Below are 25,968 nucleotides of genomic sequence, written 5' to 3'. Positions count from 1 at the left end.
TGTTTCTCCACAGCACATGGTATCTTAGTTCCCTGACCAGGGATAGAACCAGCGTTCCCTGTACTGCAGGCCAGTTTCTTCACCCTGGACCACCAAGGAAGTCCCAGCTCAGGGCTTTTAAAATGGTGGCAGGAGCTTGGGGCTTTTTGAGTGGAGGGGTCCAGCTCTGTGGCCTGTAGGCTGCCCCCTCCTGTCACAGTGCTTGGCTTTGGTCTGTTGGATATCTTGGGTCACTGAGTAAGATTTCATTTGCTGTAAGTTTCTGAGGATAAAATAAATCCAGAAGTGCATGAATCAGCTGATTGTTGAGGAGGTAGACTACTAGGTGGAGGGCTTACCAGATATTGGCAGGAGTTCACTCTCCCCTGGGACTTGCCTGTCAGTTCTTCTTCTGACCAACTCTCTTTCTGGCAGCCCCACCTCACTCCACTCCACCCCACCCCATATGTTAATAGCACTGATCTAGGGTCCAGTTACACCCCGGTGGTGGTTCTTCCTATTCATGGCCAGGAAACTTGAGCATCCAAGGTGCTGTTACCTGAATGTCCTCTGGTCCGAGTCTGCAAAGGAAAGCTCCTTTACCTATAACTGAGATACTGTCTTCAGGCCATGGGTGAGATACAGGTCCCCATTCTGTCTGTCATTCTCTGGGTAGCCCTGGCCTTCGTATCGCTGGTGTAAAGGAGATCAGGGACCTGAAAACCTTGTTCCCTCCACATCCTCCAAGGCTCACAGCAGCCACTCAACCAACCCTTGTTTAAGGAAACACCAATGAATGAATGAACAAATCATGATTTTAAAGTAAAATTGCCTGCTGCTGCTAAGTCACGTCAGTTGTGTCCAACTCTGTGTGACCCCATAGACGGCAGCCCACCAGGCTCCCGTCCCTGGGATTCTCCAGGCAAGAATACTGGAGTGGGCTGCCATTTCCTTCTCCAGTGCATGAAAGTGAAAAGTGAAAGTGAAGTCGCTCAGTCGTGTCTGACTCTTCGCGACCCCATGGACTGTAGCCTACCAGGCTCCTCCGTCCATGGGATTTTCCAGGCAAGAGTGCTAGAGTGGCATGCCATTGCCTTCTCCAGTAAAATCGCCTATTGAATCATAAATTCAAATCAAGTGACATATTCTCTGCCTAAATTTTAGAGGACGGGAGGAGGAATAGGAGATAAGATAAACCTAAGTTTCCATTTCCTTACCCATAAAATGGATAAAATCTTCAATTTAAGATTATAATGTAGCTCTACCATGACGGGCTGTTAAATCTTGAGTGTGTTGAAGAGTGCTTTTCAAAACGCAGAGACTAAACATGAAAGGCTCAATTTTTCAAAGGCAGATAAAAATGTTAGCACCCAAGTAAAAGAGTTTTAAAAGTCAGTGGTTCATGACTCAAGCAGAAATTTGAAATGGAGACATTTCTCTCCTTTCTGAAAACCACCTGTGTTCAGGAAGGATGCTTATCCTCGCTAAGCTCTACATGTGCTATCGGCCTGTAAACCATTCCTCCTGGGATGAAGAGTCATTCTCCCAAGTCTTCACTATGCATGAGCTGCATGTAGAAGGTGATCTTGTAATGGTCTATGATGAATGAGGAAGAATTTCTGTAATGCTTTCAGCCAGATTTGTCCAGAGTGCCAGGACTCCAAAGCAGCCCAAAGGCCTCCAAGCTGCTGGGGGGCCCGTGTGATGCCGTGACGTCCCTTGCTCTGCTGAGATCATTTCTGGTGCTGTGGAAGCAACTGGAAGTGCTAAAGGAGCACTGGGGCCGACTCAAGCTCCAAGTCCAGGACATCAACTCTCCCTGTCTCCACAAACAGTTCTCGGAGCTCTATGGGTGAGTGTTGCTCGTGGGGGAAATTCATGTGGAGGAGTGGAACCTGGGGTCTGGCATATTACTGCCCTTGCTCTGAGGGTGACATTTGGTCCTTGAATCTGGTATGCCTAGCCCCACTGATTGCCAAGGAAACTAGGCAGTGTGTCTCTACCAACAGTGCTTTCCAGGAAAAGCTGAGATCTGTAGGCTGCAGGCATAGCACTGGATTCCACTGAGCAACACTGAATGTCTCTTACCCAGAGTTCTGGCCCTGGAAACGGGTGCTCCTGAAGTGTCCCTTCAGTACTGACTAAGCATTTTAACTTGTAGGATCCCAGTGAGTATTGAGTAGGGAGTGCTGCTGCTGTGACCTGCTGCCCACTCTGCCATGTTGGACTTAGGTCTAACGAGTCTCTGAGAGCTTCAGCATCACAGCTTTGATACAGTATGGTGCAGCATGAGGTGTTCAGTCTGTGGTCCATGTTGTTTTTTCAGCTTCAAGAGCTGGCTGGGATGCCTTAGCTGGCAGGAAAGACAGGTGGCTTCTGCCACGTGTCTGTTACTGAACAAGCATTCACTAAGCACCTACCTGCCGCGCTGGACCTCACTGAGGACCCTAAGGCCCAATTTGGTGGCCTAATCCAAATTGTCTATCTTATGAGTTATGATAGTCAGCTTTCCTGGTAAATAGAGAATGAGAAGACATGTCAATATTTTGAAGAACAAAGAAATTAAATCTGCCAATGAGAAAAGGCCTTGGTATTTAATATTGACTAAGGGAGTGGCAACTATGGTGAATTTAGATGTTGATGTGAGTGTCTATGACAAGTTGGGAGGTTTATGCATGATGACAGGAAACACAACATGAATGAAAAGAATTGTCAGAAAATCTAAAAGAGAAAAAAAATGTTTGTTTGCTAATTTCTATTGCTTTTCTTTAATAGAACTGATATTCTCTACCCTAGCATGAAAGCTGTAGCTAGGCGGATGGGGAAAGAAGATGAATTTGAAGAAATTTTAATAACTAGTCAGTGTATTCTTCCCCCCAAAGGAGCTTCAGAAATCGAAATAAAAACTCAACAGGTATGTAGAAGCTATTTTGAACTTGGCTTGAAAATCTGCTTTATGGCATTAGCATGTAAAACTATGGCCATTCCCAAGTGGTGTTTTTCTTCTAGAAGTTAAGTGTAAATTGAGGGTTTGAAAATTGTTGAACAGACTCTAAGGCTGCTTAAATGTTTAAAGGTATGTGGGGATTTGATTAAGGAAATAGCTAACCTTAATGTCTTAGTTCTGTAATTCAAGATTTTCATATTCTTATTTTCCTCAAATTAAAGTGTGCCACCACAAAAAAGACAACAGAAAACATAACCACTAGCATCTTAAACATAAAGTTCAGGACAAAAGTATCCTCTCTCACCCCAACACACGCTCACAGAAATACAATGTTTAAAATAGGTTCCACGATTGTTTTTCTGAGAATAAGACAACACAATTTATGTTCTAGTCTATTTGGTGTGTGTTGATGGTGTGTGGAGGGGTTGTTTTTCCAAGAGTTTGTTCCCTTTGGCCCTGGGACACAGGCTGTCCCTGGCTGTGCTTATTGTAACAGGGAACAAAGACTCTAGTTACATGGGTGTAAGTACAGAGATGCATGTCCGCTAAGCATCCAGAAGAACTCAGAACCGCCCCTTCTCCACATACACGCCAGTCCTATGACCATTGCTTACCCTTTTGAACTCTGCTTCCTCTCTAGCACCAGGGAGAAACATGGGCTTTGCAAGCATAAAGGGTAGAGTAAGGGCTCATGGGTTTTCATCAGAGTTTTCTCTTGGTCGTGTATGGATTAATATCTTCTTGTGAAATCATACTTGGTATCTAAATTGAGTTTCAGACCCTCTCGTTTTTTATAAAACAGGTCATGAAATTCCTGGCCATATTTAGAGACTGCAAAACATAAGAGGTCACTTCAGACACTGAGCACTTTGCAATTTAGCAGAACCTGAATAAAAAGGGTTGTATTTTATCAATTGAGATATGAGCCAGAAAGAAGAGAGATTTGTCTCCAAAAAGATGCCTCTACCCCACTTGGGAACCTCAAAAAAAAAGAATCCTTTCTTCTTCCTCAGTAGAGAGTAGCTAAAGGACAGGACCCAGCCCAAGGCCCTTATGTAAGAATTTAGGAGCCTGGAGTATAAGCTAATAGTGATGAGTTTCTCTCAAACTTACTTACTCTAGCTTCAGAAACTTCTGGAAAATCTTGAAATTCATATGATCCAGGAGGTATTAAAGAAAGTTAACAAAGAGATAACACTGGTTGTATCAGAAAAGTCCAAGGAGCAGCATACTCTCCCTACAGGTAAAGTATGTTTATTACTTTAGAAAATAACATTTTAATTATTTTTCCTAATTATAAAAGCAATCCGTGTATCTATCCATATTCATGGAAAAACGAAAGCACTGCAATGCCCAGAAAATAGTATCCAAAAGTTATTTATTTATATTATTTTTGGCTTCCCTGGGTCTTCATTGCTGCAGGAGCTCTAGTGGCTTCGGCTTGTGGGCTCCAGAGGGAGAGCTCAGTGGCTGTGGTTCACAGGCTCAGTTGCTCCACAGTATGTGGGGTTGTCTTGGACGAGGGATCAAACCCGTGTCTCCCGCACTGGCAGGCGGATCCTTCACCACTGGGTCACCAGGGGAGTTCAAATAAGTACTTTTTAAAAATTTTTATTGAAGTATAGTTGATTTACAATGTTGTATCAGTATCTGGTGATTCAGTTATGTATCTTCTTTATCGGATTGTTTTCCATTGTAATTTGTTACTAACTATTGAATATAGTTACCTGTGCTCAGAAAGGAGTACTTTTTATGTTTTGAAGATTATGTATTCTTCACTTAGAGGGCTTTTAAATAGAGAACATCTGTAAACTTCAGTCTCTTCTGATTAACTCCTAATTGAAATAAAGAATAAAGTTGAAATGGAGGAAATACATGAAGCTTTTTCTTATATTTACATATATATATGTATGTATATAAATATCTGTCTTAGAAATACACGAACTTAGGGTGGGAAGGCAATCAAAGTTGTTTCCTTTCATCTGAGGTCCAAAGTCAGGAGGACTTCGTGGGCAAGTGACCCATGCACTCTCACAGGACTCCCACAGGGCCACATGGGGTTTAACGCTCTACTGGTGCCATCTTGACACTGTTTATTTTAACCTAGAATTTGTATTCTGTCAGTGGTGTCCAGTGAACCAATGGAGTAAGCACCAAAGGCTTGGTGCCTGGGCTCACAGTCCCACCTCCTGCTGCCTCCCCACCTTGCCAGGAGGAGTTCTCTCTGCCCAATCCTCTGCTCTCTGCCACCCCAGGCATCACTAACCTCCCCCTCACCATCCCCATTCAGTTGTTGCCGCTCCCCACACCAGTGGGGGCCTGAGCGTGGTGAGGGCATGTGTGGGGCATGTGTACCTGGCAGCATCTCAGGGACTCCAGACTGACAACACTGGGGTATGTTTGATGGGCGATGTAGTGAAAGTGAGCTTGCTGCCCATCCCTGTGTACCTAGACTATCCCAGGGCAGAGGATGTAGTACCCTTGGGGTTGCCCACCCATGGTGGATAGGAGCAATGGGCTGGTGGGAAGAGGAGACACCTGGCTCAACTTCTTTGACCCTGGCTAGGGCATGAAGCCTCAGCCCAGTAGCTGGTAGACCATGTGTATTCATGTCCCCCATCACAGGGTAGGGGCCCTGATGGCTATGAAGGTTGCACTTGGCCTGCCAGCATCCCCAAGCCTGGGAGTTCAACATTAAAACAAAAACACCCTGACAGGTCAAAAGAGAGACCACAGAAGAAAGAAAAATATTTTATATTTTAGTACCTTTAATGGTACCTTTTCCCTGTGTTTTGAACAAGCCTGAATTTGTATTTTTCATGGGGCACCATAGATTGTGTGGCTGGTCTTCTCTGAACTACAGTGTTTGTTCCTAACTGCTACTAATTCTGTAGGAAAATCCCCGATCTTTGAGCTAAGGAGAATTGTCTGACTGACAAAATTAATTAGGGTTTCCTTTTGAGACAAGGTCCACAGACATTGTAATGTTAATTAATAACTTCTATCCTCACTAAGACCCTGTGGTTTTATCAGTGCTTCGAGTAACTGAATTCTGCAAGCAGGACTTTGGGGAAAGGCTGTGTGGCAAGAGGGGAAGCCCCGCCAACTGAGTATCTCGGAATGTCACCAGAGAGCCAAGTGTGATTGAGCTCCAGTTACAGAGCATTTAACAAGACACAAAGCCTCTGGTGTTTATGCTGTGTTTGCTGCATCTAGGTAGCTTCCTTCTGAGTCCTTGGAGAAAATCCACAAGCATACAGCCGGTGCAACCATCTGCGTGATTTAGGGCCGTGGTTCTTACGAGATGGCCAGGTGGGGGCCCAGGGGAGGAAGTGTCTGCTTTGCGGCTGTGCTGTATGTTGCCTCGTGCAGGGCGCTCACCAGCTGTGCTTGTCAAGGCCTTCAGTGAGGAGCTGGTGGGAGCCAGGCAAAGGGGAGGGGTTGAGTTATTTTTAATGGTGGTAAGATTGATATTACCAAACCTTACTCTGGCTAGAATATACCGGCCAATTCTGAAGTTTTGTTCAGATTCTGTACTTATAAGATTTTTAAAATAAACAGCAGTAGTGAGAGTGTTTTGTTATTGCCGGTTTTGTTTGGGGTCTGTTCAGCATGCTTTGGTGCGGAGGCCTGGGTCTCCTCCTCTGCTGAGGACTTGTACTTGTCCCCCAGTACAAGTGATGGAGTCCCCACTGTGTACCAGGGGTGCTTTTGTATTCTTCGACTTTGTCTTCCTGAGACCACTGTGGACTGGGTCTCGCAGAGGAAGAAGATGGTAAAACCTTGGAAATCTCACTCGCCTATTGCTCATCTCAGCAGTAGGAAGCAGCCATAGTGAATCGGGGCTTCCAACAGGTCCTGCTTCTTTATACAGTGGTCACACTTTGTGGTCAAGGCTAACTTGGGGCTAGGGGTTTCTCCAGAGGGAGCTGGAAATGGAGAGTATTGAGAACAGAGGACATTACAGGCTTGAATATTTCTCCTGTTTACTTCCCTCCTCTCCTGGAGCTTAATCTTTTTATAAGCTTCTGAATGAGCTTCCAGTTTGAGAGCATCTGAAAATGTCACAGCCACACCTAGTTCTTGGTAGTTTGTGTTCCCCCTGAGAGCAATCAAAAGCAGCCCCAGACATCCTCGCTCAGCCTCAGGCCTTGCTTAAAGAGAGATAGGCTCCACTGATTCAAAGAGCCTCTGTATTCCCCATCTTTGACATTTTGGCACTGAAGTAACTTTTAATTGACTTTCTCAACTTCTCTGAGCAGTTATAAGACCAGCAGTCTCCAGAGTAGAGACATATAGCTCAGGGATGGGGGAAGAAAATACTAGAATTTCTAAATAGATTAAGTTCGTACATAAGAAATCCATGTTACACTCTTTAGTAAGGTATCCTAATGTGACCATGGGGAGGCAGTCCACAAGAGAATAATAAGAAATAATAGAGTTGACAGTTTTAATCCTAGTTCATGCTTATCTTCAGTCATGTTATGAGGTTTAAAAAGATAAACTAATCACATCTAAGGAGTCAGACAAAAATTTTTTTAAGTCAAAGAAACTATTGGGAATGTGGATTGAGATTCACTCTCACTGTTGGTGAATCTCACCCTATGTGCAGCATGTTTTGCAATATTAGCCAGTGATAGTACTGGAGGTAGTTATGAATACATAAACAGACATGTTAAAGGTAAATCAATAAAAATGCTTTTCTTGAAAGAAGCACAATCAAAACATCTGGGAGAACATGGGCTGAGGCAGCATTTCCCCAGCAGTGTGCCCTAGAATACTAACTCCTCAACATGTTAATGCAGTAGTTCTTCCAACCACAGACTCATGGATTACCTGAATCTTTCCATTTTCTTGGTAATACAAGCCAGCAAGGTGCTCACTAATTACAGCCTTTGGGTTGCATATGTTTACCTAGCATCACTGATCATTGTTTGCTCCAGACCTGTTTGTGCCAGTTTTACTTGTCATTGTGTTTGAGTAATTTACTTACTATGTAAACTAATGAAATAGTACAAAAAGAAAGATCTATTCTATAAAAACTAAATTGAAATAAATTGTGGTACATCCAGTCAATGGAATACTACTGAACAGTAAAAAGAAATGAGTTATCAAATCATGAAAAGACATGAAGGAAACTTAAATGCATATTATTAAGTGAAAGAAGTCAACTTGAAAAGACTACATATTGTGTGATTCCAACTATGTGACATTCAAGAAGAGACAAAATCATGGAGCCAGGAAAAAGTTCAGTGATCGATAGCAGTTGAGAGAGGAGAGAAGGAGTAAACAGAACACAGAGGATTTTTAGGGCCATGAAACTATTCTGTATGATACTATAATAGTGGATACATGCTATTATACATCTGTCAAATCCATAGTTTCACAGGAGTGAATCATAATGTACACTGTGGACTTTGGATGACAATGATATATCAATGTAGGTTCATCAGTTGTAGCAACTGTACCCGCTGGTGTGGGATGTTGATAGTCAGGGAGGCTGTGTGTTTTGAGTGAGGGTGCTGAAGTGTCCAGTTATTCTATCAACCTAAAACTTCTTTAAAAAAACAAAGAATGAGGCATTTGGGTTGTTTCATGGCCTTTAAGATTTATCTCCATAAAAAGCAACCAAAACACACACACACACAAAATTGTAGACCACACACCTTGTATTATGATTTATGGTACAGAATTCCAATGAGTGGGTGCATACAAAGAAAAAGCCTAGAGTCCATGTTAGAAGATTGACAAATGTTTGTATATTTGTGAATTTTTAATTTAAAATTTTTTAGATAGTGCATGTCATTTTTAAAGCACTCTCTGGTTTAACAGACTTTTTATGATTGACCAACCAACTCTTACTCTTGATTGCCTTGGACAGGAGGATTTCTACTTGCAGGGGTTAGGGAAGAAGGTAAGGGTTTTATTAGCTTTTTAAAAGTGTTTGGGAAACTGAGAGTAAGTAATGTTAGAAAGGTTCCCTTACTCCAGACCTTCTCAGAGCCTTTACTGCCCTACTCTCTCCAGAGAGAGCATGAAATATTCTTTGAATTTATACGACCACAGAACCTTGGGGCTATCTTTCATCAACTCAAAGAACTAGTGTTCTAGGCAGCATTTTGAGAAGCAAAGCAGTACAGAATCCATACATATACTTGAAGCAATAAGGCTTTCAACCTACCCACTCCCCACCACTACAACCCTGCTGGTCAAGAAAATAACCATGATTATTGGCAGTTGTGTGCCTTCAGTTCTGCCTTGGCTGAGGACACAGGGGCTGCTCAGGCCCAGTGAGTTTGTGGTTATGTTAGAGAAGTGCTGTGCTGCGTGCTTAGTCATGTCCGACTCTTTGCGACCCCATGGACTGTAGCCCATCAGGCTCCTCTGTGTATGGGATTTCCCAGGCAAGAATACTGGAGTGGGTTGCCATTTCCTTCTCCAGGGGTTAGAGAAGTGAAGTGCTGCCAAATCAAGGTGCCCTTCCTAGAGGAAGGGGACTGCATGGGGGGTGGGGCAGGTGGGGTGTTCAGAGAAGAGAGGGGAAGTGGTTTGGCCACCAGGAAGTCGAAGTTTCCTTCAGTCAAATGACCTGGGAACAGAGTAAAAGGGAAGAAAAAGCCCTAATTGAACCCCCAGTATGCTATCTCCCTCCCACCTCCACATTTCTTCTTAGAGAAGCCATGGCCACACACACACCAAAAATAAAACACATGTGGAGACCACGAACACCACCTGGCCAGGAAGTGCTTCTCTTGGATGAATTCTACTCACCCTGACTTCCCCTGACTCCTGCACACAGATGCAGACGCATGTCTGACTTGAACTCAGGAAGAAGAAGCATGCTGTGAAGATTTCCCAGTTCAGTTCAGTTCAGTTCAGTCGCTCAGTCATGTCCAACTCTTTGCGACCCCATGAATCGCAGCATGCCAGGCCTCCATGTCCATCACCAACTCCCGGAGTCTACTCAAACTCATGTACATCAAGTCGGTGATGCCATCCAGCCATCTCATCCTCTGTTGTCCCCTTCTCCTCCCGCCCCCAATCCCTCCCAGCATCAGGGTCTTTTCCAATGAGTCAGCTCTTTGCATGAGGTGGCCCTAGTATTGGAGTTTCAGCTTCAGCACCAGTCCTTCCAACGAACACCCAGGACTGATCTCCTTTAGGATGGACTGGTTGTATCTCGTTGCAGTCCAAGGGACTCTCAAGAGTCTTCTCCAACACCACAGTTCAAAAGCATCAACTCTTTGGCACTCAGCTTTCTTTATAGTCCAACTCTCACATGCATACATGACCACTGGAAAAACCATAGCCTTGACTAGACGGACCTTTGTTGACAAAGTAATATCTCTGCTTTTTAATATTCTATCTAGATTGGTCATAACTTTCCTTCCAAGGAGTAAGCATCTTTTAATTTCATGGCTGCAATCACCATCTGCAGTGATTTTGGAGGCCAAAAAAATAAAGTCTGACACTGTTTCCACTGTTTCCCCATCTATTTCCTATGAAGTGATGGGACCAGAAGAAACCCAACCCTTTAGTAAATAGAATATTTCCCCTTCAGCTAAGCCCAAAGCTAAACCCCAAACCAGCTTTGTAGGCATTTGGCAGGGGAAGGTCTCCAAACTATAAGTGTGTAGCCCCTCGCCAGGCTTATCTGTGAGCCAGTGACCTGCCAGGAGAGTACCCTAGAAGAAGAACCCTATATACATTTCCTTATCTGAGAATTTCTGAAGCGTACATGAGGTCTGTCCTATCAACGTTTAGATTTGTGAAAGTCTTAAACTTCTTAGAAGCATGAACTTGTACTCACAGCATTAGTTCTTTTGGATTTCCTACTTCAACTATATTAGGAGAATGGCGATAAGTCTATTTACTTTCATTATCCTAAAGAAAAAAACAAAATCAGATTTATTTGTTTATGATGGAAAGTAGTCAATTGTAGAAGAAATGTGGAATGCCATTTTGAAAACCGGGACCCCCAATAAATAACAGTAAATATAAATACCAGAGGCTCCTGCTCTGTCATATCACATTTCTGGGAGGATTTTGCTGGATACTTTCTCTTATGTGTACTGAGTCTCCTGTCAGAAAAATGAAAGTATGAGTAGGAAACCCCATCTAAAATTAGAAACAGCCGGAGGCAGGGAGAGGCCCTGTGGGTGCACTTGCTGAGGGCCAGTCCCACCCCCAACAGAAAAGGGAGCGGAGGAACGGGGCTGGGCTCCTACCTCTGACGCCATAGGTCTCTCTTAGTTTCAAGACTCCCCTGGAGTGGGAAGAGGAGAGAATAGGTGAGGGAGGTTAAGAGGTACAAGCTTCGAGTTGCAAAATAAATGAGTCACAGGGATGAAATATACAGCATAGGGAAGATAGCTCATAATATTGTAATAAGTGTGTATGGTGGCAGACAGTAACTAGACTTATGGTGGTGATCATTTTGTGATCTATAGAAATATTGAATCACTATTTGAATGTGGAACTAACACAATGTTGTAGGTCAATTATACCTTAATATTTTTTTAAAAAAAAGACTCTCCTGGCACCATGCAGAAGGAAATAGGCCCTACCCAGCATAATTACCACGCACAGGTACTTTTGCTCTCCCTCATGGAAGTTAGAGTGTTGACATACTTCATTGTTGCAGCACTGTCATATATTTAACTTGATTTTATTTTTTTTTAACAGATAATGCATTCACCTGGTTCAAAACTCAAAATGACACAAAACATATATTTAGAAGGTTCATTGCCACCCCTATGTAATCATCTTTTTCAGTTTTTAATGTATCCTTTCAGTGTTTTTTATACATGTACTAATTCATCCTTTTATTCAATACCTATTTCCTAAGCACCTGCTATTTTCTAGGCTATATATTCTAAGCACTGTTTTGGGCATACAGTAGTCCCCCCTTTTCTGTGGACAGCATGTTCGAACACCTCTAGAGGATGCCTGAAACTGGGGATAGTACCAAACCCTACACACACACACACACACACACGTATATACACTCAGTTGGTTCAGTCATGCCCGACTCTGTGACCTCATGGACTGTAGCCCACCAGGCTCCTCTGTCCATAGGATTCTCCAGGCAAGAATACAGGAGTGGGTTGCCATTGCCTGCTCCAATACATTGTATACTATAGTAAACATAGTGTATGTTTTTTCTATACATACATACCCATGATAAAGTTCAATTTATAAGTTCAGCACAGTAAGAAACTAACAATAAAGTGAAGTGAAAGTCACTCAGTCGTATCCAACTCTTTGCAACCCCATGGACTGTAGCCTGCCAGGTTCCTCTGTCCATGGAATTCTCCGGGCAAGAATACTGGAGTGGGTTGCCATTCCCTCCTCCAGGGGATCTTCCCAACCCAGGGATTGAACACAGGTCTCCCACGTTGCAGGCAGATCCTTTACCCTCTGAGCCCATGGTTGCCATTGCCTGCTCCAATCAATATATGTACATATTTGTACTATAGTAAATAAAGTGTCTTTACTATATATATGTATATATATAGTATACTATGTTTTTTCTATACATACATACCTGTGATAAAGTTTAATTTGTAAGTTTAGCACAGTAAGAAATTAACAATAATAATAAAATTGAAAAATTACAATATATTGTAATAAAAGTTATGTGAATGTAGTGTCTCCCAAAATACTGTACCGTTCTTACCCTTCTTTGTGTAATGGTATGAGATGATGAAATGCCTATGTGACGAGAGAAAGCGACGTCAGCATTGTGATTTAGCACTCTTCAGGCTTCCATTGAGCTTTGATGATAGGTCAGAAGGGGGATCACCTGCTTTGGGTGATCCTGGATCATACAGCCGTTGTGATGTCCATGCTTTGAGGCCAGGAGAAGACTATATTAGTGGTTGGGGATCCCAGGTGGGGTGGAACATAGCTGGATGGCACGAGATTTCATTGTGATATTCAAAACAGTGCTCAATTTAAAATGTATGAATTGTTTATTTCTGCAATTTTCCATCTAGTATTTGCAGACTGCAGTTGACCACAGGCAACTAAAACTGCAGAAAGCAAAACCATGAATAAGGGAGGACTGTTGTACATCCTAACTGTCATGGAGAAAAAATCCTTATTCTCATGGAATTTATCATCTTGTAGGGGATAGACAGAAAATAATCAAGGCACATAAGAAATAAGAAAATAGTGGAGTGAGGAGGATGGTGGTGTGGTGGTTTGAAGGGACACATTGTCATTTTAAATAGGGAGGTCAGGATAGACTTTACTGAGAAAGTGACATTTTGAGCGAAATTGAAGCAGGTGAAGGAGTTAGCTATGAGGGTTTCTGGAGGCAGAGCATTCCAGACAGAAAGACAACCCATACAAAGCCCTGAAGCAGAGCATACCTGTCATGTTTACGGAACAGCAAAGACCCAAGTGTAGCTGCAGTGGAGAGAGTGAAGGAGAGCAGTAGGTGTCAGAGAGGAAACACGAAAGGGCAATATCATGTAGGATCTCATGAGGACTTCAGTGTTTACTCTGAATGTGATGGGGAACCTGTCCCAGATTTTGAGTGGCATGATCTGACTTTTTTGAATAGAATTTCTCTGGCTGCTATGTTGGAAAGAAAAGGCGGAAGAAGGGAGAGGTTGGTTTGGAGGCTATTGCATTAATCCAAGCAAGAGAAGATGGTGAATCAAACAAAGTTAGGAGCAGTGGAAGTATTAAGTGGTAAAGATTCTGGGCATATTTTTGAAGTAGTCATTGATGGATTGGGTATAGAGTTTGGAGAAAAGAGAAGAGTCCATGGTGACTCCAAGATTTTTGACCTGAGCATTTGGGAAAACTGAATTGCCATCTGCTGAGATGGCAAGTTAGGGAGGGAAGATCAGAAGTTTAATTATGCACAAGTGAAGTTTGAAATACCTTTCAGACATGCAAGAAGAGATGCCAAGTGGGCATTTGATCTAAATTTGAGAGTTGTCAGCATATAGATGGTATTTAGCCATGATACTAGATGAGATAGTCAAGGGGGTGAATATAGATAGAAAAAAATTAAGGCAAACCAAGGGCTGAGTCCTAGGACACTCTAATGTTAAGTGCTGGATGGGGCTGGGGGCGGGGGTGGGTAGAAGGAAAATCAGAAAAAGGAGCCTACAAGGAACAGTGAGGTAGAGGAAAAGTAGGACGGAGTGGTCCCCCAACGTTTGGTGGTGAAAATTTCTCAAGCAAGAGGAAGTGGCAAATTGTGTGAAATGTTACTGAAAGTCAAGTGAAAGCACTGGCTTTAGCCATGTTGAGGTCACTGCTGTTTATGACAGAATCACTTTCAGTGGAATGGTGAAGGTAACAGCTGGGTGAGTGGGTCTAAGAAGGATTTTGAAAGAAGTCACAGACAATAAGTGTAGACCTCTCTTTTGGAGAGTTTTGCTGAAAAAGGAGCAAAGGAATGAAGCAAAGGCTGACATGGGAAACAGGGTCAAGTGGAAGATTTTTATGAGGTTGAAGAAATAATGTGTGCTATTGTGAAGGATCCAGGGAAACAGGAGAAATGATGATATCAGAGAAAGCCAAATTTCTGGAGCAAAGACCTTGAATAGGCTTGAGGGGATGGCCTCTCCCTTTATTGTATTTACTGTATCTTTCTTATAAAAGATAGGATTTTATATCCACTGTTCTACACCTTGCATTTTCCACTTAACAATATATGAATATTCTTTTCACATTAGGACATGGAGAAATTCTTCTCTTTTTTTACAGTTGCATACTATCCCACTGGAAGGATATACCATGGTTTGTGTGTTGTTTCTAAGTTTTTGATGTCCTAAACAATGCTACTCTTATTAAGTGTGTATACGCCTTATCACATCCTTACTTTGTGGCTCAGCTGGTAAGGAATCCATCTGCAATGCGGGAGACCTGGGTTCGATTCCTGGGTTGGGAAGATTCCCCCGGAGAAGGGAGAGGCTACCCACTCCAGTATTCTGGCCTGGAGAATTTCATGGACTGTATAGTCCATGGGTCACAAAGAGTCAGACACGACTGAACGACTTTCACTTTGACTTTTTCACTTATCACATGTGTGTCAGCCTTGTTGCTGCTTCAGTACAGGAGCTAAAGTTCATATTCTGCAGCTCTCTACACTTCTAATCTGTGACTCTTTCTTCTTTCTTTTGAATTTCCTGACCTTTTAAAATTAACTCTGTATTCAACTTACTTGAATTTGTAACACTTAAATGTGCTTAAATAGATAAATATAATAGCTCTTCATTTATTTCTGATAGTTGTGTTAGGTCAAAATAATTGCTCAGTTACATGTAGGGACTTTATAAAAACAGATGTCATATAAGGTCAATAATTACATTTGATTTGGGATATTTAGTTATGGTAACAAAATATTGCCCACTGGGCTTCAGAGGTGTTTTCCAAATCTTTTCTTAGGAATCTTGTTAGAGATCGTCCTTTTTCCCATGTTCTGGAGGATCCTGTATCCTCAACCACCACCTCCCCTCCTTCACCCGTTAGTTTTTGTGTATTTGGAAATGACACCTTGTGTTATGTCTTGGACAGTTGCCAACTTGTAACTATTAATAGCTGTTCAATGTTTCCTGATACTATTATTGGTATTTCTTTCCCTAGACCTTTGGAAACACCAAGTCATGGAAGAAAACTTTTCAATTATCAGGCCGCAAATAGTTGAAAATTTTGTACAGAGATTATTGGAGAACTACCAGGATGGTGGATTAGAGGTATGAAGTGAAAATTGGTCATTCTAGAGTGTCATTTGCTTTTTTTCAAAAACAAACCCAAATGAGAAAGACTTTCTCTTCAATACATCTCCTAATGCTTCCCTTTCTCCCCTAAAGTGAAGATATGAGAACTGAGCCTGAACTCAAAGTAGAAATCACATGTTACTATTTTAATTTTGGAAAAAGACTGATTTTTAACTAAGATGGGAGAGTAATTATAATATGCATGTTGGCTAATTTCAGATTTGGCCAATTTTTAACATAACCTTGGAGCTTATTTATGGATGAGTTATCTTTAGCAACATTTCCTGTTGTTGATTTTTTAGTATAAAAAATTTAAGAGGAAAAACAAAATAGCCTATGAAAACGCTGCCTAGAAAACATTTTTAAATGAACAGTATGAAAAAAACAACAGCTCCAAAAGGTAGCATTTTCATGTGTCCTCCACTCCATCATCTCCAGTTTCCTCTCCCAATGGAAGCCAGTATCAATAATTTTTATGTATTTATCAGTATTTGAATTCATAACAACTCTATATAATATGTATATAACAATAATATATAGTTAACACATACAACAGTCATACATATAGTCCTTGGAGTCTTTAACTGTTTACTATTGACAGAAAGTACCTTTCTAAATCAAAAGAATCTACTGGAAGGGCAGGATAGGAATGTATATGTAGATAGTTGGCCATAACAGTTTTTAGGATCTTTAACAAATTACGCCAAAGTGCAGTAAGTAGCTATGAATCTAGTTTCCTTTGAAATTCAATCGTTTTTAAAGCCTGCCTTAGCAAAATGTGCTCAGTTTTTTGAAACATTTTGTCCACATTTACATTTTTCTAAGCTCTTCAAATATTCTCCATAATTTTATAATACACATTTCAGTTCTTACTTGTAGAGAATTCACAAGGTTGGTTAGAGGTACACTCTTCCTCAGAATTCACATGTGATTTACATGTATTTGCTTTAAGCTTTCAGTTATACCCAGTGTAATACTATGTATTCTGATGAGGGGGTAAAGTGTTTCCTCTTGGGTCCCTGCAGGTCAGTGGTTCTCAATCAGAGATACAGAGGTGATTAAGGTGGGGCATGTGCAGAAAAATGTTTGAATCAAAAAATTTTATGACTTTCCTTAAAGGGAAGGAAATTCTTACACATGCTTCATCATGGGAAACATTCTATTAAGTGAAATAACTCAATCACAGAAATATAAATGCTGTGTGATTCCATTTATGCGAGGTATCTAATGTAGTCAGATTCAAAGAGATAGAAAGTAGGATGGTATTTGTCAACGTATAGGGTTTCAGTTTTGCAACATGGAAAGAGTTCTAGAGATTGATCACACAACGGTGTGAATATATTTAATGCCACTGAACTGTACACCTAAAAATGGCTAAAACAGCAAATCTCATGTATATTTTACCATGACAAAAGCAAAAAAAAAAGTTTGTGGCTTAAGATCTGCTTGTCCTTTATCTATATACGTCACCCCAACATTGAAGACAGGATCTTCTAGGAAAGAAATATGGGTGTTAATAACATCATGCACAGCTGAAACTCAGGGTGCACTGATGAGGCTGGTATCAGCTGACGGTTGTCCAGGATGTTAGATCTCTCCAAAATGTGTGCCTGGTGGGCCTCAAGACTCTTCTGGATCATCTGTAGTGACAGGGAGTGTCTCTTTCAGTGCCCCACCACCCCCACCCCCTACGCCGTCCATTCCTGGCAGCTCCTGTTTCTGGCAGCTCTTACTGAGCTGAATTTGGCCTCCCCACCATCTCCACCATGGATCCTAGCTCTTGTCCTTGGGACACCACAAATCATGGTTCTAACCCTTCACAGCAAGCCTTTAAATATCTGAGGGCAAGTCAGTCAGAGAAGCTCAGTCGGTGCCATTGCTAGCACGTGTGAATCTTCTGTAAAATTACAAGTGGGATGGGCTCCAGGAGGACACACCCAAACAGGTGTTTCTCTGGGTGGTGGGTAACAAATTGTTACCCCTTCCTCTGGGCAGGGCAGCCTATACCAGGGACACAGACATGGAAATGAAGGGGGCATCATGGTTACCTGGCCTGGGTGCCCCTGTGCAGAGCAGACCACAGTAGTGTGCAAGGAAAATCCAAGCCCCGCCTTCCTTCCTTCAGACTACACCAGCCTCCTATCCTACAGTCCCTCTATAGGAGCGCCTCACCCTCCTGGTCAGGCTCCTCTAATTTCATGGTTGTCTGACCAGCCTAGAGTGCCCTGGTCCTGGGCGCTGTGCTTTGATAGCGCCCATGAGTGTATTGGATTTTGTCATAGCTGACTCATTAGGCTAATAGCCACCTGAAGCCCACACAAGGCCTTCAGGCATCCTGCTGCTGCCACATTATTAGTCTTGTTCTTTTCCAGCCTGGTTCACTCTTTGAACCTCTCAAAATCTTTGAAAATCTGGATTTATCATCTAGCATACTCTGTCACCCTCCCGGGTTCACATCAGCTTACCCTCAGTATCCTCATTCAAGCTTTTAATAACAATGTATGACAGATGGGTCCCAATGCAGTGCTACCCACCCTGGGTCCCCTCCACACTGAACAGTTGCTTTGGGCACAGTCTTGCACTGACCGGAAGCTCATTTGTTTGTCCTGTCACTCAGTTCATGTTCTCCATTTGTCCAAAAGGACATCATGAGAAACCTTCTCAGATGTCCTGCTGAAACCCAGATACACTGCATCTGCTGTATTTCCTCAGGGAAAAGATTAATCTGATCTGACTATTCTTGAACCCATGTTAGTATCTCGTGATTTTTGCTTCCTTTTCCAAATTCTAGAACACCAGACTTTCACAATCAGTTCTAATATATTGGCCAAATTTTATACCAAACACACTGGCCTGAAGTTAGAGACTGACCTTTTTTGGAAATCAGAACTGAGATAGTCTATTTTGTGGATTTCAGAGCCATTTTCATTCACATGCTGAAAGTCATTCCCTCATTCAGCAAGTATTTACGGATCTCCTTTTTTTTTTTTTCCAAGCACTTTATTATAGATATAAATGTAAGGAGCACAGTCCTTGCCCTGAAAGAATGTATAGAAAAAGTTAGGTGAACCAATGATGTCCAGAAAAGGTACTTCACATTAGGCACTTTGATAGAGGCACAAATAGGGTGCTGTGTTAGCTCAGAGAAGGGGGAACATAACCTAGCTAGGGGGAGGAGGGATGGGAAGTAGTCAGGGAAGAATTCCTGGAGGAGATATTGTTTGAGCCAAGTTATAAAGCATAAATCAGTATTGGCCAGATGAAAAAGGGCAGGGGAGGGAAGGCAGCAATCTAGGAAGGGAGTTCTAGCAGAGTTCAGAGGAGGACGTTGTAAAAATAAGTAGGGCCAGATGCTGAATGGCCTTGTGTGTAAGCCTTATGAGTTTGGATTTCATCCCAGAGTCAGTGGGAAGTCACTGAAGCATTTTGTCAGCAGAGGTAGGTTTTAGAAATATCATCAAAACGCCGTGTGTGTGCCTGATGTTAGATGGATTGCTATGAGAAGCACAGTTTGTTCCAGCAGGGTTAGACTTTTGCCATAACAAGGCCTGGCACCTGCCATCCTTCACCCAGGCTGGGTCTCCAGAAGAATCCATGGGACACTGTGATGCTCTTCCAGCCATCCGACACAGTTCAGGTTTAAGTGTTGGTGACACCTGGAGGGCACCAGGCCAATGGTCATCACTCTGGTTCTTATGGAACCCAGGGGCCTGCCTTGGAGGGGAAGTTGGCAGATGAAGGCCCTTGATGCTGCACTTTGACACTAAGCTGACTCTTAGTGGCCAAGGAAGGCAGGGATGAGTTGCAGAACAACTTTTGAGAAGCAAATTTCTCTGAGACCTCATAGAAGGACTGTGCCAAGAGAAGCACATAGGCTCCAGCCCCACAATAGATGTTTCTCTGGCGGCTCCACTGCTGCTCTGGGGGGCTGGGCACCGTCTGCAGAAGCAAAGATCATGTGCAGAGAGGGACTGCTGGGAACTGGGAGTCTCCCTGCACCTCTCTGTCACCTGTCAGCCATGGCTGCCTGTCTGCCCAGCTCAGACATGGTCCACATTCCAAGTGCCCACTGCAGGTGTGCTGGCGGGGCCCTTATGCCTCTCCCTGCCCGCACACTCACCCTCTGTGTGCCATCCCTTTGAGCTGATCTTTCAGCCCAGGCTCCTAAGGCCTTAGTTGAGCCACTGCAGGGAAGGAAGCAACACAATTTCTCTGGCCTCTGGAGATGCTCTGGGTAGTCCTGGCCATTCTCACTTCTTTGGTATAACATGGACTCACCCAAGGCTTCCTTAACCTGGGCTGGTTCAAATAGCATGCTGGCTAAGAGAGGATGGCAGAGGGCCACGGTGGTTCGAGCCTGCATTTCTGTTTGTTTGGGATCCTTTATCTGCAGTGGTTATGGAGGGTTAGTTGGAGAAGTGTGCCCTGCTGAAGAGCTGTGGAGGCCCTGTTGGCACACTGGCACTGCTGCCCAGGGCAGTGAGGGGTGAGTCAATTGTGGCTGACTCCAAGCACTGGGCCCCACCCACCTGGCTGAGGTCACTGGCCACACCCTGCTGGCTGCCAGTGCAGTCTCATGACTTCTCAAGTCTTCAGGCTTTCATTGTACTCCGTCCGAGAAGTGTTTCCTCTGTGGATGCTAATCCACGTAGCCTTGGCCCTGTCACCATAAAGAAGACGAGGTCCAGGGGATGGAATCTTGGTATCCTTTGCCTTGGAGGCAGCAGCTGACTCTGGCTGTCCTACTGCTTACTTGCCAGGGGCAGGATGAATTGTCCTCACCCCCCTCAGCTGAGGGACCCCCTTGAGGAGGCCCTGGAGAGTGAGGCAGGGAGGCTGAGCACCACCCCTGACTGCCTGGCTTCAGCTCAATAACATCTTCTAAGACATTCCATTCTGCGTGTCTTGAGTGCATTCCTGCCAAGTTGCTACAGTTGATAACTTTTACCAAAGCTTTGCTATTTTTTAATTAGTATATATGTTTTATTAATACATATATTTTATATCTAATTATTTTAATTATATATACATTTTGTGAGTCTATTAGAAAATAGAAATATGTATTAGAAAACACACTCATTAGCTTACCCTCATTGATAACCACTATTGTTATTTTGGTGCCTTTCCTTCCAAGCTTTATTTGTAACTTTTTAGAATTCATGTACTTTTTAAACAAAATAAGATTATTCTATTTGCCTTTCTGTTATGGTGTACTTGACTATATGTTATAAATATGTTTCATTGTCAACAAACATACATCCACATTACAGTTTTTGGTGGCTGTTTAGTATTTCCCTGTATAGATGAATGAGCAGATTCAACCTGTTTTCCATTATGAAGCACTTTAGGTTGTTTCCAATTTTCTTTTCTGTTGGAAGGACTACTATAAAGAACATCTGTTAACATATATTTTTGTGTATAACTTTTACCATTCTCTAAAGATAAGTTCCTAGAAGAGGCATTGCTAGGTCAAAAAGCATGAATATTTTAAAATCTTTTTATTGATGCTGCTAGTCCACCCTCCAGAATACCTTGCTGATTTCCCCTCCCATCAGCAGTGATGAGCAAACCATTTTTCTCACTCCATCAGTACTGGGTTTTGTCACTATGTGCCACCTCTGTTAATTTGCCTCAACAACTCAGCTGGCAAAGCCTGTCTCTGCTCTCTCCGGAGGTCAATGGCACGGAGGTTGCACTGATGGGACGGTGTCACCACGATAATCAAATCAGAGCCAGGGGGACCACCCCAGGCTGGAAGGGAACCTAGTTTCTACAGCAGACTTCCAGGGAGCCTAGAGCTGTCCTGACACTGGAGGTGTCACACGTAGTCACTGCATCAAGTGAGCAGGCTGAGTCTTGGAGTGGGCCCCACACACACGGACACACTTACTGATACATGCAGAGAGACACATGAGACCTATATGGATACTCACAGGTGGAAACATACGCAGAGAGGTACAGACACACACAGACATGCACTTGTGAATACAGACACACATACAAATGGACACCGCACACTGGCTGATACAGACATGCAGAGACACGCAAGCCCTCCCGTGGACATGCAGGTGCTGGTAAGGTAGATCTGCCCTACTGCCCACATATTGGCTCCCATTTCTCTTGGAACCTAAAACTAAGTCTGCCTTGGAGGGGTAGACTTTTCCTCTGTTCCTTAATGGCCATTTCTTCAAAAAGGTGTTGAAAGGGAAGAAATGGGACAGCCTAGAGAGTGAGCACTATGGCCCTTAGGCCAAGGCAAGAGGAGCCCCTGTCAGATGCCCCACTTCAGAGGCCCCTCTGGCTCTGCTCCAGCCCTACTGTTCCCCACAGGAAATCCTCACAGCCAAGGGGATGCACCCACTCAGATCCCTGGCCTCCCTTCTGGACCATGCTCCAGACACCTGGGGCCATGGATTCCCTGAATCCAGGGCCTTGTCCCCAGATCATCCTCCCTAGAGAGAGAGTGGACCTCACCACCTGTGTGCACACTCTGGCCTGTGGCGTAGACGAGGACAGCTGTGCAAGGGCAGGGACAGCTGGGCTGTCTGCTTACACATATACAACCCTCCCCCCAACCAGTCCCACCATGTGATGTGAGGGCAAAGGTAGAGAGCGAGAGGGTCAAACTGTAAACTATGCGTTGGGGCCTACTTCTCCCCCAAGTAACCATATCTCAGCACTGAACTCAGAGTTGTCCAAGAATGATAAAATCAAACCTGGTCTCCCAAGTCATTTGAAGGTCTGTTTGTCAAAGTGGAAGAATTAAACATTTTCAGTTTAATAGTTAGTCTGGTTTATAACCGTTAAATATTTAAGACACTTAGACATCTGGAATGTGAGCCTCCATCTGTACTTTTTTCTTTTAATTGAAGAATAATTGCTTTACAGTATTGTGTTGGTTTCTACCAAACAGCAACAGGAATCAGCCATAGGTTTACCTATGTCCCCTCCCACTTGAACATCCCTCCCACCTCCCTCCCCGTCCCAACCCTCCCCGGTTTGTGTTTCCTGAGTCACAGAGCAGATTCCCATTGGCTGTCTGTTTTACATATGGTAATGTATGTTTCCGTGTTACTCTCCATACATCCCACCCTCTCCTCCCCTCCCCCACCCAGCCGTGTCCATAAGTCTGTTCTTTATGTCTCATTTGTACTCTTATCCTTGACCCTGCGGATGTTAGGACCGGACCTGAAAGAGAAGCTTGCAAGGCTGACGCCAATGTTTTCCTATGGAGGATGAATGGAAGTGGGTCCGCGAGCCAAAGCAACGTGTGCCGTGAGCACTTGTGTGGTGGCGCTGCCCTAGGGTGGCTGTTGTGAGTGATGCCCCTTCCCTTTCAGGTCACGTTCAGGAAAGACCACCTTGAGGCCTGCCTCCTTTCCCTGGGTTGTGATGTGATGGCCAGAGAACGCAGCAACTTCGAGAGCTACTCCATGTGTTACGAGCATATATTGGAGCACGTTAGACAGAAGCTCTGCCAGAAGGAGCAAGTATGTTCCCAGACAGATGAGAAATACACCGGGGAAGGTGTGGGTAGGGAGGCCCAGGAGTGACTCCACAATGCAAGAGGTGTTCTTAATGTAAGAACTGAGGGTAAATGGTACTCTCCAAATTTCTTTTCTTATTGGCTTATTTCCTTGGGCTCTGGTCTTCTCAGCTGGGATTGGTGATGGCCCCAGGAGCACTGGGTTGTATGCTTTGGAGGCTTCTAGTGGGGAATATAAGAGGTGAACAACAAGGCAGCTGGCCCTTTGGAGAAGATCCTCAGCTGACCTTCCCACTCTCAGCAAACACAGGGAACTTTGTGCTGTTCCTGGTCCAGCAAGAAGCCAGGATCCCTGAGTAAACTGTTTTCAGGATGCGCATCGTGGGTCTCACTGATGAGACCATCTTAAAATGAGATCCTATCCCAAAGTGCAGTGGGGCAACAACTATAGTCCTGGCTCCAGTTGGAGCTTGCAGATCTCAAAATGAAGCACCAGTAACACAAATAAGAGAAGTCTGGAGCATGTTGTACTGAATAAAAGTTCGGCGGTGCACTGTTTTTTCCTCTTCAGGAATTAGACATTATACGAAGAGGTCAAAGTCCACCTGAAGACAAGGCTGGTCAGGTAGGCCAGTTATTACTCTAAAAGCTTTCTTCTCCATTTTTCAAATCCACAGTCTCAGCAGTAGTGAGACATGGGACATGCTGCTCTCATCTTCTTGTGCCTCTTCCTGTAGAAATGCTGTCAATGACAGGTCCCCTGCAGAGACATCCAAAGAGTGTGTTTGTACTTTTTAAGCAATGAGACTTTTTTTCCCTTAGTTTTTTTGGTGACTCTTGTTATTTTTTATTGCTTTGTTTTTTCTTTTTATTGTTATTGGTTGTGGTGGGGGGGGGCGTGTTTTCTTCTCAGGTCAGCATGCCATCTGAGGAAAAGGTAGTTAGGCTAAGGTGTCAAGGGAAGGCCAGTTTGGAAATGGAAGCCAAGACAGTTGAAGTATTTTCTCCATATGAAAAGTGCCTAAGTAGCATTTCTTCTGAGTTCATTCATTCGTCAACCATTTATTGAGCACCTACTATGTGTCTGGGACTGTTCTGGGACCCTTGAACCTTCCTTAGCTTCTTCTGCCTGTACTTGCACAAGATATTCACCTTCTTCATTGGGCCCAAAGCAGAATGCCAATTCAACATTGATATACAAAGAACTCTTTCTGCAGTGGCTATTTGGAATTCCTGAGTTATTTCCCATTAAGAAAAATAATATTTTTGCCACTAGGTTGCAGAACTCAGTCATAATATGATCATGGAAATCACTGCCCTGAGAGCCCGACTCACGGATTTGGAGGAGGAGAATCTAAATCTCAAAAAGCAAATTAGAAAAGAGGTCCAAGAAGAATATGAAGCATTAGTCCAAGCTTTGTTTGTGACATGTTTGCACATCAAAGTAAGTGACCTGGGTGGGATGTCTGGACAGTCCCATGGAGACCCAGGTGTACCTGACTTCCATGGTGGCTATACAGAGGGGTTAATAACAGAGTGGGCTTTGTGACAAGAGATTGTTGGGTCCAAGAATGCTCCAGCTCTAGGCTCTCACTGAAGAAAGTGAGTCAGCGATGGGAGGTCGTTATTTTACCAAAAGAGACACTGAATTTTAAATAATTTAGGTATTTGCTATTTTCCTCACTCTACTGCATTGTTACCATCTGATTGCTGTTGAGGCAAGGGGGAGTTCTTCTCCCAAACCCCGACAGTTTTATGTTACTCTTTTGTCTACTGAATGACCATCTAAAACAGGAGAGGGCAGGGCCCTGGGCCAGGCCAAGCCCCAAAGTAGGTAACAACAGCTACCTCCGAGAAGCTCACTGGGCAGATTCAGAATTTGAATCAGCTTTTGAAAATTTTACAACCCTCAAAACTCCCACTAGCTGGGCATATACAGTGTCAGGGAACTGTTGACCTGTCAGTAAAGGTCCACTCAGAAGAGGAGTGATGGGTGCACATGTGCCCACAGCACCGTGGAAGCCTGTCACTGTCTTATGACTTCTGAGCAGCTGTAAGATGGAGACCCATGCCTAAAACAGGCCATTATGGACCCTGGTCCAGCTGCCCCACAAGTGAGAATTTCAGTACAGCCATACCCCCCCCCCCCCAAATCTGCCCCCTTCCCTGCTACTTCTGAGCAGCTGTAAGATGGAGACCCATGCCTAAAACAGGCCATTATGGACCCTGGTCCAGCTGCCCCACAAGTGAGAATTTCAGTACAGCCATACCCCCCCCCCCAAATCTGCCCCCTTCCCTGCTATCAGATGTTCCCCAGAGCTAGCCGCATGTGGGTCCTTCCATTACTCCCTCCTCCCAGGGGATTCCAGGGTGGTTCCTGGACTTGTTCCATTGAGAGGAGTTTCCACTGAGCCTCTCTGCCTTTATCTGGTTATTCCAGAGAGGACTGAACATTGCTTCTTACTGTGAAGTGTCCATAAAGTGCTTACAAATTTTAAGGGATCCAAACCAACTTGCATTGGGCGTGGCACTGCAGCGAAGTGTAAGCAGACAGTGAAGTCTAGAATTTACTAAGCCATCTTTCAGGTGTGAAATTGTTAAAAAAATTTCTTAGGTTCCTTTTAGCTTCTGTCAGATTCCAAGACAAGAAATTCTCTACTTATCTCAGGTTCAACTAGTTGCACAAGCCCCTGGAGGTAAGGAATCCCTGTTTTACCCCAGGGTCCCAAGAAGGTGGTGAAGATTTTGCTGTGTGGTCACTAGCCAAGCTTTCTGCTGTGTCTCCCTGGCACTAACCTCCTGTTTCCCCTCTA

General features: G+C 43.7%; 1 protein-coding gene across 1 annotated transcript in view; it reads left to right on the top strand.

The window, feature by feature from the left end:
- The window catches only part of LOC122685359, a 185,834-nt gene that overhangs the window by 147,461 nt on the left and 12,405 nt on the right, over positions 1-25,968 (top strand). Inside the window, exons 35-41 of the mRNA XM_043890064.1 lie at positions 1,614-1,831; positions 2,755-2,893; positions 4,049-4,169; positions 15,536-15,645; positions 23,010-23,159; positions 23,727-23,780; positions 24,432-24,599. Coding sequence (XP_043745999.1) covers positions 1,614-1,831; positions 2,755-2,893; positions 4,049-4,169; positions 15,536-15,645; positions 23,010-23,159; positions 23,727-23,780; positions 24,432-24,599 — 960 coding nt within the window. The remainder of the gene's footprint in view (positions 1-1,613; positions 1,832-2,754; positions 2,894-4,048; positions 4,170-15,535; positions 15,646-23,009; positions 23,160-23,726; positions 23,781-24,431; positions 24,600-25,968) is intronic.

Source organism: Cervus elaphus, chromosome 28 (assembly GCF_910594005.1).
Source record: "Cervus elaphus chromosome 28, mCerEla1.1, whole genome shotgun sequence".
Taxonomy (NCBI): Eukaryota; Metazoa; Chordata; class Mammalia; order Artiodactyla; family Cervidae; genus Cervus; species Cervus elaphus.
This window is presented reverse-complemented; position numbering and strand designations above follow the sequence as displayed.